The sequence below is a fragment of the Pundamilia nyererei genome, unplaced genomic scaffold, assembly GCF_000239375.1.
Source record: "Pundamilia nyererei isolate P.nyererei 1_Seehausen unplaced genomic scaffold, PunNye1.0 scaffold00008, whole genome shotgun sequence".
In the NCBI taxonomy this organism is placed as follows: domain Eukaryota; kingdom Metazoa; phylum Chordata; class Actinopteri; order Cichliformes; family Cichlidae; genus Pundamilia; species Pundamilia nyererei.
This window is the reverse complement of record NW_005187409.1, coordinates 5,393,380-5,407,124: the sequence shown is the minus strand read 5'-3', so window position 1 is coordinate 5,407,124 and position 13,745 is coordinate 5,393,380. Positions and strand designations below refer to the sequence as shown.

Below are 13,745 nucleotides of genomic sequence, written 5' to 3'. Positions count from 1 at the left end.
AGAAAAACAACCATAGACATTTTCATCTACTGTATTTCCACATAAAACCCATTTGCCGCTATGTTCATTTGTTTCTCTGTGCATGTCAGTGCACTTGATTACCACCTGCTGCACTGTGAAAGACCACAGTACACAGATCCACATTCACTAAATCCAGTGGACATTAACAAAATGGACTAAGAACCACTGGTTTTAAAAATGTATTCAAAAGAAAAGAAACAAAAAGTTCTGAATTTATCCTTGTCTGTTTTATTTCATTCATTTAGATCAGTGATTATTATATCAATATTTTATTTCCAGCTAAGGCTTTTTATGATTAGCCACTAATTAACACATCTTATGACTGGTGCATATAATTATAAAAGCACATGACCTGGTCAGTTTTACAGACTACCTTATCTGTATTGATCACATAATGCAAGCATTTTCTTTCTTTGCCACCAGACACATGTCACATATTAAAGCATGACTTTTTGGGGCTTCATGTGCTGGCTCCTGCTGTGCAGTGGTGCCCTGAACTGGGGTATGACCATGAATCAGATGAGTGGTTCATGACCTCGGACCTTTATGAATAAGATGCCGTGACCTGTCTGCATTCCTAAAGTGGCTTTGATCAGGTAGAACAGCAGCTGATGCCCCCATGCAAAAAAACAAGAAGTTGCCAGAGCACTTCCACAGTCAAGATCTAAACAGCAGAAATGCATGTTTACAATGTGTTCATTTTCTTTTGTTATATAACAAAAACATTGAAAAAATGTAAACTTAAAAAAAATGATGAAAAGAAAAAACTTGAAAACAAACCAAGTGAATCACAGAATTTTAGTGAGCGTTTAATCCCATAATCAGGTCTGCAAATTGAAATATCCTCATGCATTAAAGGGAATTCCCAGAAAAAAAAAAAGGAAATTTTTCAGAGGTTTGTGATCCAAATTTGGATTTGATAAATAAATAACATGTTTATCACGTTTTCAAAGACCCACCATTGTCCACTCTGACCACATATTTAATATTGAAAATTTAATATTGAAGATTTCTGTTGAGTCCACCCAGACACACGTCTCATGTCTGTATAATAGTACAAATTAAGTGAGAGAGAACAAACATAGCTACATTCATTCACATGACTCAAAGCATAACCAACACTAGCCGGTGTCTCTGATCTGAAATACCTATGTCATGACCTGGATCCAAGGCAAAACAGAAACGGGCAATGGTGGACGATAAATTTAACCCTTAATCGTGATAATATAAAGCAAAGAAAAAAATAGCACATGTTTAGCAGAAGTATTACCTGCATGTGTAAATGTGGCCATTTAAACATGGTGAAATGTAGGGTGTTGTGGAGGATATATTACAAAACCCCAAAAAACAACAGAGGAACATACAGATGCATGTGGGTGAGGAAGGAGAGCTTAGTTGGATTGGCTTTAGTCTTCTTGAATCCTCAGACTAGGTGCGTGAAATCAGATGATTATATCTGCCTAGCATTATTATGTACCTTCAGGAACACAAGGGGAGACTTATTAGCCACATCACCACACACTGGTAGTTAGGCAGGGGCTGTCGCAGCTTGTTTGTCTGCATGGTTGGACTTTGTACATTTGAGGTGGTTCAGTCTCCTGTGTCAATTTACCAGTGTATGGGAGAACTTCATATGCTGACACAAAGTCATGATCAGAGAGCAGAGAAAGGATCAATCTAAGCAATGGTATAATAACTGTGCAGACACACTGAATAATAGAAATGTCAAAATTAACTTGTGCATCATTGTTTTTGTCCACCCTGCTTCAGACATGAACAGTTAAACCTGTTTTAAGAAGGTCAAAGGTCTATCAAACACACACACAAAAAAAGCTGAGATATAAATAAAGTCTTTCATCCTTCACGCTACAGTTTTCAGAAGTGCAGAAGCAAAGCAGCATTTTTTTTTCTCTTTTACATAACCATCTGTCGTCAACAATTTTCAACTCTTCTGAACTGCTTCTTCTGGAAAAAGCAGAGCGACTCTTTGTTTGTATTACAAAAATGTGCAGGGCATGAGACTGCATAGCAGTATGACACGGAGTCCAAATCTGACGTATTTTTCATTAAACTCTGACTTTAAAGTTGTCGTGCTAAATATGCTGACATTCAGGAGACGCACAAGTTGTATACGTTCGCATGAAAAGCAGTCCGTCTAAATTATCCCCTTGCATGCAACCCCGACCACACTGAGGCAGATCTGACATATCCCAACGCCACCCCCGAATTTCCATCTGGAACAGATGTTCTTTTTTTTGTTGTATTGCATAACACTGGTAATCCAACACAAGATCGTCTCTGGGCTGCCTGGGTTCAAGCAGTCTAAGGATTACTTCCACACCTAAGGTTATTCCCAGGCTTTTAATATTAAAATGAACTCCAAGGGAAGTAGTGTGGAATCACTGATGTTTTGATTTGGACTAGTTTTCTTCCTTTCGTTAGAAATTCCGGTGGAAGCCTAAAAAAGATTTTGAAATGTGGTCAATAAATAAAAGAACCAGAACATGTTCTACAAGTAGACTGGTAAGATTACTACCTTCAAGAGATTAATGTTTGACATACAGTATTTTTTTTTATGACAAAATATGATTTATTATAAGGGTTAGGTCTTTATGGATTTGATGCAGTGAGGTATGAATACATAAATCTTCATGGTTAATTTGCCCTAATTTTCCTAAATGAACACATTATTCCCAGAACATAGTGTTTCTAAACCTTGTGGTAAATGAAGCCAAAGGTGTAATCAACTTCAGGCTTTTTTCAGCTCCTGCACTCTTTGGTATGCTGACTCCACTGACTCCGCCAAATATAATTTTTCCTCTACAGAGCACCAGCCATTAGCACAAGTGTGGTTAAATTATGGCACCACTTCCTGCTGTAGTGGATCCATCATGATGCCTCTTTTGGCTGAAATGCACAGGGATTCATATTTGCATGGATCTGACTCTAATTTTCTTGTATAAAAGAAGTCAATAGACACCTGTCTCCAAGCTCCTTTTTACATCGTATAAATGCCCTCCGAGTCAATAAACTGCACCTCCCTCCTGTTACCTATTGAATGAAGAATGCATGTCAGACATATTGATCAGGACCCTCCACCTCACATAAAATCGGTTGTTGTGACACAAAACACCTGGAAAGACCACAGTCTCTTGTTTATAAGGAAGCACTGGTAACAATGCCGTGTTCACAACTGTGAAATCTGATCCGTGATGATGGTTGTGGGCCAGAGACATGTCTCCTCATTTCAACTATGCAAGTCTAGTTTGCGTACCAGGGAAGCCACAACATGTGTAGCTGCACACAAGCTGCTGTGACTGGCTGCCAGTCCGTCTGAAGGAAAATGCTTCTTGGACAAACTGTTTTTTCACTCTGCCAGATTCCAATCTGCATGCAACCTAACTATTATTACTTCGCTGTCATTAGCGGTCGTGCTGGTTTTGACTTTGGAAAAATAAAGAGTGAGTAATAAGTTACTTTCTCAAATTGTCAAGGGGTAAAAAAAACTCCAACTCTGAGCAGCCATAAATAGCAAACACAAACTTGTGCTGCAGTACCCCAGAGATCCATGCATTTCACAATTTCACAAATCACATGCTGTTTGTCAGACTTCATAAACACAAACAGGGCACGCAGAATTCAATAGAAAATCAATGTATTCAGATACTGAGATGAAGAGGCTACAACTTCCAGGAAAGCCATGCTAGTTTGAACAGAAGTTGAAGGGTTGTTTACTCTGAAACTCAGATGAACGGATTTCACAGCTGTTCAACTTTTGCCCCTGAAAATAAAGTCTACTGCTGCAGCTACTGAGTTTTTCCTCCCAGATTCAGATTTCTCCATTACAGAGTATGCAACTTCACATCACGTACATTAAGGAAATCCATTTTAAAGATAGCCATTCTTGAATGTATCCCACTCTTATTACTAAAATTCAGCAACAAAAGCATGTGATGGTACCACATGACATTTTAGTGATGGGATGATATTCTTAGTACTAACACTACCAGCCCTACTTAAAAACTACAGACACTATATAGTATGAACCGAAGGGCAGACTTAATTTAGAAAAAGAAAAAGAGCGAGAGCGACAATGTCAGCTTATTTTATAATGTAAACAAGGTTTATTGCAAATGTGCAGTCGTATCCAAACATCTAGTGAACAACTCTTTTGAGGATACATTACAGCAACAATACAGTCATCTTTTACAAAACAAATACAAAGGTCAGCTCTAGTTACGACGAAGACTTCTCCCTGTGAAGTTTTGCACATGGTCCTGGTTTGCTCAGCGTCTGCTGTTGTGTGGAAAACATAACGAGTCTTTGGTAGCTAGAAAACAACAACAACAACAACAGCAGCAACTGAGGACAGTGTGAGAATGCGTTCCTCTCTTTCTTTACAGGCACTGTTGTCATGCCATTGTTTTCGAGTTGGCATCTGAGCAGGTAAACAGGCCAGATGCTGGATGACGCTGCTACAGTCAGGAGTGCATCTGCAGCGAGAAATGCAGGTGTCTGCTTGCAAGTAAGCTATACTATGTTAATCTCAGGACTTTTAAACTCTATGTACATTGTAGTTATTCCGTCAAGAGTTAGGAAAACAGATATGCACCATATATTACAAAATAAGAAACGTTTGAAGAAAAAACACAATGTTCCTACTTTACAAACGACTGATTTTTGTTCCAAAATCAAAAACAAAAACAGAGCAGGATTAATTTTCCCCCATAAGCAGCAAGCCCCAACTGCAGGCAATACAAAATTACACTTTTTGAATCATTAACAGTATACTGATCGGTTCACCAGCTCTAAAAACATTAATCTGTACTGACCTCTACCTCTGTTGCCCAGCTTATTCTGTTAATTATTGGTGTTATGCTCGGATGTACACAAACACATCAGCAATACATTGTCGGTACAGGTAAAGTCTTTGTTATGTGGCTGAAATGTACTGCTGCAAGGCTTTTGAGACAAATCCACGCAATGGGGCACCTCTCACTGAGACCTGGAGGGCCGTCTCAGATGGGTTTCCTGTGAGTAATGGAAGAGCAAACTCTCCACACTTTTCCAAGTCAAGCACCTGCAGGGCCAGCCCGATCAACACCTTCTCACCTATTGGAAGGGTTAGGCTAGGCAGGGAAAGCCGCCCTCTGTCAGCAAGTTCTCGACTGTGTCTAGTCAGAACCTTCTCGCTACTCTTAACACTTTCGTCTACATTAGAGGGAACATGACAAAAAGCTGGACGGTATCAGAGGACGGGCCTGACATGGCACCGGTCAGAGCGTCTTCAGTTCTGGTCTGTGCTTATCAGTGTCAACAGTTCGTTTGTGTCCCATCGATCATTTAAAGCCCAGATGCTTCACCTTCATTGTTTTGAAGAGATCTCTGCGGCAGCGATTTAATGACGCTTTCATTCAAATGGAGGTCCATAATTGGAAAGAGACAGTGGCTCTGCCCGCCCCAAGGCAGAGCCACTTATACAGCAGAACCAGCGCTGTGGTTGCAGGTCTGCTGCTGCTGCTGCTGCTGTTCCGGAGTGCCCTGGATGTTCTGATTGTCCAGGGGTAACAGCACATCCGTCGGGATGCGCGACTGGAACTTCTCCAGCTGCTCTGGACTGGCGAGGTTCTTCAGCAGGTAGTTCTCTCTCTCCAGCTGGTTGTTCTTCTCAGCCAGCTCCTTGATCTGTTCCTTGAGGATCTCCACCTCCTCACGCACTGCATACATCAGGTGGTTCTTGACAAGGTCCTGTCATAGCAAAAGAAGAGAGGTTAGTTTAGGTACATAAAACGGAGCAACTGTTACAGCCTGCAAGGCTGGTTTGATTGCTTGCACGGTCTAAAAGAAGGACTGGGTTTGCCAGCCAAGTTTTTCCATTAGAGGATATCTGCTACTATATTTTACTCCTAGTCTCACATGTACTTCTTGTGATCTAGCAGGCACAATAAAGTTCACATGTTACTTAACTCAAAGGTGCACATTCCTGCACGTTTACTACTTTGCACGTCAATAAAGCGTGCAGCAGCCTGTGCTACGGTCACATTGCAGGGACTTCCTAGACACTTCACAGAGCTGATTTTACATAACTGTATTTTGGGCGGTCGTTGATTATAACTGTTCTGATGTATGAATTAACCTTTAGTAAAGAAATCTAGCAAAATCTCACAGTTTTAAGGTCTGGGAGGGAAAATATCTACTGTGATACACAATTAACATTTTAACTTTGTGGTTATTATCACTTTGAAGGAAACAGCTATGCTACTTGTACACTGCATGCATGTGTAATGCATCTCGGTGTAGTGGCTGGTGTGTTATTAGCTTACCATGGCCTGCTCGATTTTGTTGTCGATGGCCACAACGCTAGCACCAGAGGCACTGCAAAAGAGAAGAAATAGAGCCCATTAATTAACATTCTGCAACTTAAAACTCTTCAAGTCACCTCATATTCCACAAAAGAAAAACAAAGAAAACATGTCGCTCCAATTCTGGGAATTCCCAGGGTTACTAAGGTGAAACAGAAAGCATTCCAAACGGAAATGAAAACCGTTTGCTCCGCTGGTATCTTGGCTACTTTTGCCAAACATAAACTACACGTTAATTGCTTTTGGAGTCAGATTAGGGTTTTATTTAGGTTTCAGTGTAACCTTGTTACTGAGTATGCGGCAGCCAGCTAGCGATAAGGCAAACAGGGCAGAACAGATATCTGTTCAAAGTCCACAAAGGCAGCAGAGAGAAACACAGCTCAGCAGAAAGCATTTGGGAACTCTAACATCAGAAATCGAGCACATAAATGTGTTTTGAACCACCAGCAAAGCATTCAGTATTGAAGCAGAATGAGGAAATAAAAGAAAAAGAACAAAACAGACGAACGTTTGGTAAAACCTCACACATAAATAAAAAAGAACCGTATTCAAGTATTTGATGACCATATCGCAAAGATAATTACCTGTTGTCAAGTTTGACCGAAACAACGTCTCCTCCGAGTAAAGAGGAGAAGAAAGAGATGGAGAAGTTATGCAACTGGTAGACGGCAACCTCCATTGGTGTTTTAGCGAACATCTCCGTGCTCATGTTGAGTACCAGACTCGTTTGGATAATATTTCTCGCCACGTTTGCGGCTGGTTGATCAGCTAAATAGGGATCCGGGTTTGTTTCGTCTTTAGCAACGATGCACTAACTCGCTTCGGGCTAAGCGCAGTGCTGTGTCAGGTTTGTCAGCTTCGCGGATTTTTACAAGCGACTGTCTGATGCTATTTCTGCCACCGGCCAGTATTTGAACGACTGCCGTTCTGACGTCAGATGACGCGTGCATGAATTAGTCAAATAAGCTGAGAAGGAGGGGTGAAGGGAGGGGGGCAGTTTTTTTTCTTTTTGGTGCCTTCCAGTGTCATGAGCAAAAAACAAGAACAGTGTGAGATTGATAAACAGCCACGACCTCAGCATTTTTGTTGTTTTTTTTGACATAATAGTTAAACCATAGGTCACGTAGTGATCATTCAATACCTTGATCATAAGATTGGCTGTAGCATTGATTATGTGTTTGGTCTTCATTTAACTACTTTTTATGTTTTTTTCCTCTGCAGGTTCAGTATAATCAGGATAAGCATGATGCAATGACGTTCAAAACTAATAAAAATCCCAAATACTAAAGTGATGCATTAATTTTGCATCCTTCCTTTTATCTGTTTTATCAGATCATTAACATGGCTATATGATAATTATTGCAGATATATATATATATATATATAAGGTATATAATACTTGTATCACTTATATAAGCAATCATAACCCTTTAAAATGAAAGAAATATAAGCTTGATATGGGTCTTGAATCACTTCTCTTCAGTAAACCTTTATTGATAGTTTAGCCGTGCACCAGTTAAAGCAAAGCAGTCACGATAAACAATTAGGTTTCATTACCCTTTTAGTAAACAGTTACTACTCCAAATGCCGAGCTTAAACGTCAGCATTTGAAGGCAGCGTCAGCTCTGCCCCGCTGCTGAACTTCTCGTGAGTCTCTGCGAACCCACAGACCGAAATCCGCAAAGCTGCAACAAGTAGTAGAAAACAAACTATCTGAACACGTTAGCCTGCACTGTTACTCGTTCTTGCAGCAAATTAAAGCCCTCGATTGATGTAAATAAAGCCAAAAAGTTTTTTCCTTATACTGTCATATGGCTAATTTATTAAACGGACTTATTTAACAAGTGATTTTTAATGTGACTTCTTAGGAAGATTGTTTTTTTTTTTATTTCTTTTTTTATCGAGTTACTTTACATGTCAGTACTGACAGTGTTACCGACATGTAAAAGAAAAAAAACCTCACATTTTGTTCCCATGACTGGTTGATGATACTCTGGAGTTTTTCACAGTATATGCTCTAACGGAATGTCCTGCACCATCCACACGTACCATATGCACATGTATAGGTACTTTTCCGTCCTATCCACAGGTAAATTTCCAATCAGTCTATGTCTGAACTCTACCGGACTCTAGTGGTGAAAATGTAGACTACAGTGCACTTGGGCAACAAAATTAATTAGAGGGAACCTGGTGTTTCCTTGGGAATTTTCCGTACACCGTACATTTCCAGGTTGTTTTTCCAGTTCTGGAAATTCTCAAATGGCATTCTATATTTATAGTTAAGGACTTAGCTCCTACTTGTTCATATGGTATATGCCTACCACATCATTTCTTGTTCCTTTTAGTTTTTATCACACTACAGTCCATTGTATCAGCCATTAAACAACATACTGCAGGATATTTAATGGGTGATCTGTACCTCTATAGCAGAGGTGGGCAATTAATTTTCCCAAGGGGCTCACTGGGAAACTGGGATTGTTGTGGAGGGCTGTACCAACAAGCTTTTAAAGTGATAAAATTAATATTGAGCAAAATTGAGTTCAGCTTATTAGTACTACCCTCCACAACAGTCCCAGTTTCTCATGTGGCCCCCTTGGGAAAGTTAATTGACCACCCCTGCGTAGTTACATCAAGCATCAACAACCTCTTACTGGAGTACATCAATTTGCAACGCTCTCTAAGCGAGACCTTTTCGAACGGGCATGTTACCACATGAAGCTCAAATGCATCCACACAAAGCATAAAATAATAAGTCATTTGTCACATAGGATAACTACAAAGGATACAGAGAGAGAACACCTGCTGTCATCCCATTTTTTCCATCGCATTACCCACTGCTATTATTGCGTAATAGACCTTGTTTTCGCTGCAGGTTTTAATAGCTTTAATGTAATTTCCCGGCACTTCTCAGCTGTCACATTATGTTCCATTTTGTTGTTGCAATTATCTGATTCAATACTGATAATAAGCCAATTACAATTTTATTAAAGAGTCTCTGCATAACAATTCTTCTACAGGCACATCAACTTGTGGAATATTCAACCATGGATAACTTTTATGCAGATTCCCTGCTGAGGGGATCAACTCTATTAAATTTTGCTCATTCATAATCCACATCCTTTCAGTCATATCTTTCAAAAGGATATTAGGTCTATTTAAATAAGGACAGAAAAAAAATTAGGATGTTATCTGAATAAAATAATTCAATTATGAGTCCAAAGATATTTTTTGCATGATCACACATGCCTAAAGACCGTGGACCTGCATTTAAAATATTAAATAATCCCAGACCTCTAACCTTTTATAACTTTAAAAACCAAATTCTTTTTTTTTCCTTCTGTTTTTTTGAAAGAGGAGAAGAAGGAGTTGTGTTACATAACAAAACAATTAAAGTGGAAGGGCTGACTTCTGGTTGGACTAACAAGGCTTAGCAGAAAGCACAGTGACTGGGTATTAGGGCCCATCGTGCCTGTCGTCTCAGATTTCGTGCTGCGACAGTTCAGCTGCCAGGTTTAATATCCAGCCCGCTTCGAGCAATGAGAGACAGGTGAATTACCCTGCCCAGCAGTGATAGTCCCATTTTGGAGGAAGGAGTCACAGCGAATGTCTTCAGCTGAGATGCACAGATAGGACCTACACAGTGGGGAGCCTTCCAGCACAGTATAACCAATGAACCGCATTAGGTAAGATGATCACAGTGTAAACTGAGTCTCCTGCTTTTCCTACTACAGAAGCTTTAGAATCGCTCTGATACAAATTTAAGCGATGGAAAATAGTGATTAAATTCCTCCTTTCAAGAGGAATACAGATTTTTCCTGCCTTTTCAAAAAATAAATACCCTCGTGTTTCCGTGGAACACCTAATGCCTAACCATTTCGGCGTGTGCCCAATTCACTGAGTCATTTTGGAGCTAGGCGATGGCCCACAGTTTCCATCAGATGTCTCCTGCGCAAGAGCCAACTCCATTATATAATACCATGATTCATCTGTACTGATGGCTTCAAAAGAATAAGGCCGTCACATAATACCAGCCTTCCAGCTTTTTGTTATGAACAGCATTTTGGGAGTTATACTTTTTCCCCGTCAAATTGAAGCTATTCATAATACTGCAGAGAAAATATATACAGAAGAAAAATTCTTTTTGGGCCAATTAGGAATGCATAGCGTGGATAAGAGTGTGGCCCGACAATACTCGTGCATGCCAAAGGTTGCAGCCAGAGTCTATCTCAGAGGAAGCTGGCAGTGTGGGCAACAAGAACAGCTACAAACAATGAATACTGAATTCACACTGAACTCATTCATACACTAGGACACCCAGAGGCAGTCGTTATTATCTCATCACCTCAGACTCTTGAGCCATGAATAACAATAGGGCACATGGCCTTGGTCTCTCTCATGAGATGTTTCAATAAATTCATGCCCTGGTATTGAATGTAACATTTCTTTATGTGATATATTGTGCAGGCAGAGAGTGATGACAGGATTGACACTGCTATCCAAGGACTGGTAGTGATATCACTTTTCCCGCTTTCAGTGCCGCGGGCACAAAAATCCATTTTTCAAAGTCACCACGAGCAACAGTCCAAAATAACACCCCAAACGAACGTGTTACTCTTATAATCCCCATAAGTACATCTGATAATGAGCCTGAAGCTGCAGCATTTTCTTCTAGTGCTGTTTCTCACCACATGAGCAGATTGAACATTATGAAAACTGTAACGGCAATCGTTTCATTTAAGGATTGTAACTGCTGAAAATACTGCAATGACAACTCTATATCATTTAGATGTTGACAAGCTGCCAGCCTCCAGAGCTCGTCTTCTCTTTAACCACCTTTGGCGTGCGCATCTGTCACCGACACATGTTACTGTCGAGCCTGGCAAATGTCCCCACACCACAAGCAAGACAAATTCTCCTACTGTCCTCGGCCGCCCCCACTTACCGCCGATCTGGCCTCTTGAACAGACTCGGTGAGTAAGGGGGTGAGTAGCTCATAGGTCTCTCAGGAAAGTTGAAGTGCTGGTAGTGACAGCAGAATCTCTGGGATTGTTCGGCCAGCCGGAGGGCGCACACCGACCTAGGAGAGGGTGGCCGTGCCCCAAGAGGGGCAACTTCAGCAGGACGCGTCTTAGACTGTCCCATTCTGGCTTCCAAATGAAGAGGCTGTTCAAGAGTCGAAAGCCCTCTTAGTGTTAGCTCACTGTTCTGCTGTTGTTTGCTCTCAGCAGCTGTTTTCTCAGAGCACAAAGAGACAATTGAGGTCTGGCGAAACATCTGGATATGCAGCCATAGCTGTGAGTGCCATGCTCAGGCTGACACTTGTATGATGCGTCTCCAATCTGGCTGAATACAATGGCCTCAGAGTTACAATGAAAATGCCAGTTTGCTGAAATGGCGCCAGCGGTTTCATCTCTAAATTGCTGGAGTGCCTCTTTGAGGCAAACAAAGCAAAAGGTATTTCTCTGACTGCACCTAAAGGGAACAATCATCATGCCTGTCTCCTTACCTCATGTAATCGGCCATAATAAGTGCAATAAAAATATCATCGGGCCATTCTCCTATGATGTGAAACAATCTTGTTAATGTAATGAACCTTTACACCACAAAACAAGTTTTTTGGACACCTCATTACACAACTCCTTGTAATTTGCATATAACTTAGCTCAGCTGCTTCTTATGCAACATGCCTTATCATGTACTTGAGTTAAAAAATCCCAAAGTACTTTTAATTGCTGGGTTTGTCAACTGCAGTACGCTTTCATTGTCATCAAAGGGTGTAAATGTTTGAAGAGCTACTGCTGTTGTTAAAGGTGTAACACCAAAATGAACCCACGCTTTGCATAACTAGTTTCTTTCTAATTTGACAGCTCCATGTAAGTGTCTCGCATGTCTGTCTCCATTTAATCCAGTCTGTTGACAAGACATTTGATAGTCTGTAGACTGTGATACACAGACGAGTGTGGTTTTACACAACAGGACAGTATGTGAAACCAGTTCTTCAAGCAAATCTCCAGTGCATATGTAGGGCTATCAGACAGAAAGCTTCATCCATCTTCATCCAGAAATGGGAGTCTGTGGCACATTTTAAGGAAATAAAATATAAAGGCTTTTAGTCAGCACTGATAATCTGGTCGGTTAATTTTACCACACTGCTTGGAAATTAACAAATTGCCATCTATATTTCCTTGTCGCAGAGGAATTTTGGGTTAACTCAGTTCACAGTGTCAAACAATCACAGATCTCTATCAGCATTCAGGGTTGTTTTTCTTGGACAGCTTTCCTCCAGATCTGCTTACTTTACTGTACAGAGCAGTTCAGGAGCAGTTCATGTTAAATCTGTAATATTTAATCACTGTGTATTCTGCAAGGTCACGCAAGGAAACCTGCTTTCCTACAGTTTTACAAGGTCACATTTGTGCAGCTCAGGGCATTTTTGTCCTGTAAGGTATGGATTACGTATCCCACTTAATGTAGTGTTTACTTTTTATGTAACCCCCTGACATATTTCTCAATTTGCCTGCAGTAAGCAAGAAGATGACAGTGTGCCAACCAGCTTTTGAGCCCCTTGCTTTTGTTTTTCCGCCACACCAAAGGTGCCCTGTAATTACATGTCTCGAGAAAGTAATCTTCCTACCGACCAGACAGTCGATCATGTTACAACATGTGGTGTTAAGTAACTTTAAGAAATTTGAATAACTGTGTTTCCCCGACTCTTAAAAGAAATGAACAGAATAAGAATGAGCTTTGGGGGGAAAATGTAAATACAGGGACGTGCAGAGGGGGGGGCTAGAGGGGCTTGAGCACCCGCCCCTTTCCTGATGAGTGCCCAAAGTGCCCTTTTGTTGAGGCAACTTTTAAATTTTTTTTATTTATTTATTTTTTTTTTTATGTGTGTGTGCGTGCGGAGTCCTGTCTGTGCCCCTCAACAATAATATTTAACTATTAATCATAGTTTTGCTAAATAAAAGGATCTGGCTTGCATCAGTCACATGATCACATTTAACCAATGATCGCCCTCGACGGCAGAACGCGCTGGTTACGAGCCGGGAACGAGCTCACAAAGAGCACGCGCATTTTTTGCGGTCCGGAGCTGTAGGAGAAACACAAGTTAACTCAGAGACACAGACTGATGCGACACAACCAGTAAGTAGGTGTACAGCGCACACTGTAGTGTGTAGCACCCAGGAGTGTTAGCTTATTACGTACACGTTGGTAAGCTGTCTTGTTGCAACTGACGAACTGAAACAAACGAGCGTGCTGTGTGTGCAACAGCGCGACAAACATTACCTGTCCTTTTATTAACTGCACAGGTAGTGCTGGTCACAGCTGCTGGCTACCTGTGTAAGGCTGTCATGGGTCTGT

The 13,745-nt window shown here is 40.8% G+C and overlaps 1 protein-coding gene across 1 annotated transcript in view; it reads right to left on the bottom strand.

Annotated features, from left to right (window-relative positions):
* Positions 1–4,117: 4,117 nt before the first annotated feature.
* Positions 4,118–13,745, bottom strand: part of tsc22d3 (TSC22 domain family, member 3) — a 34,164-nt gene continuing 24,536 nt past the window's right edge. The window contains exons 2-3 of the mRNA XM_005723118.1: positions 6,345–6,396; positions 4,118–5,769 (exon numbers count right to left, since the gene is read on the bottom strand). Of these exons, the coding sequence (XP_005723175.1) occupies positions 5,497–5,769; positions 6,345–6,396 (325 nt within the window). The 3' untranslated portion in view covers positions 4,118–5,496. The remainder of the gene's footprint in view (positions 5,770–6,344; positions 6,397–13,745) is intronic.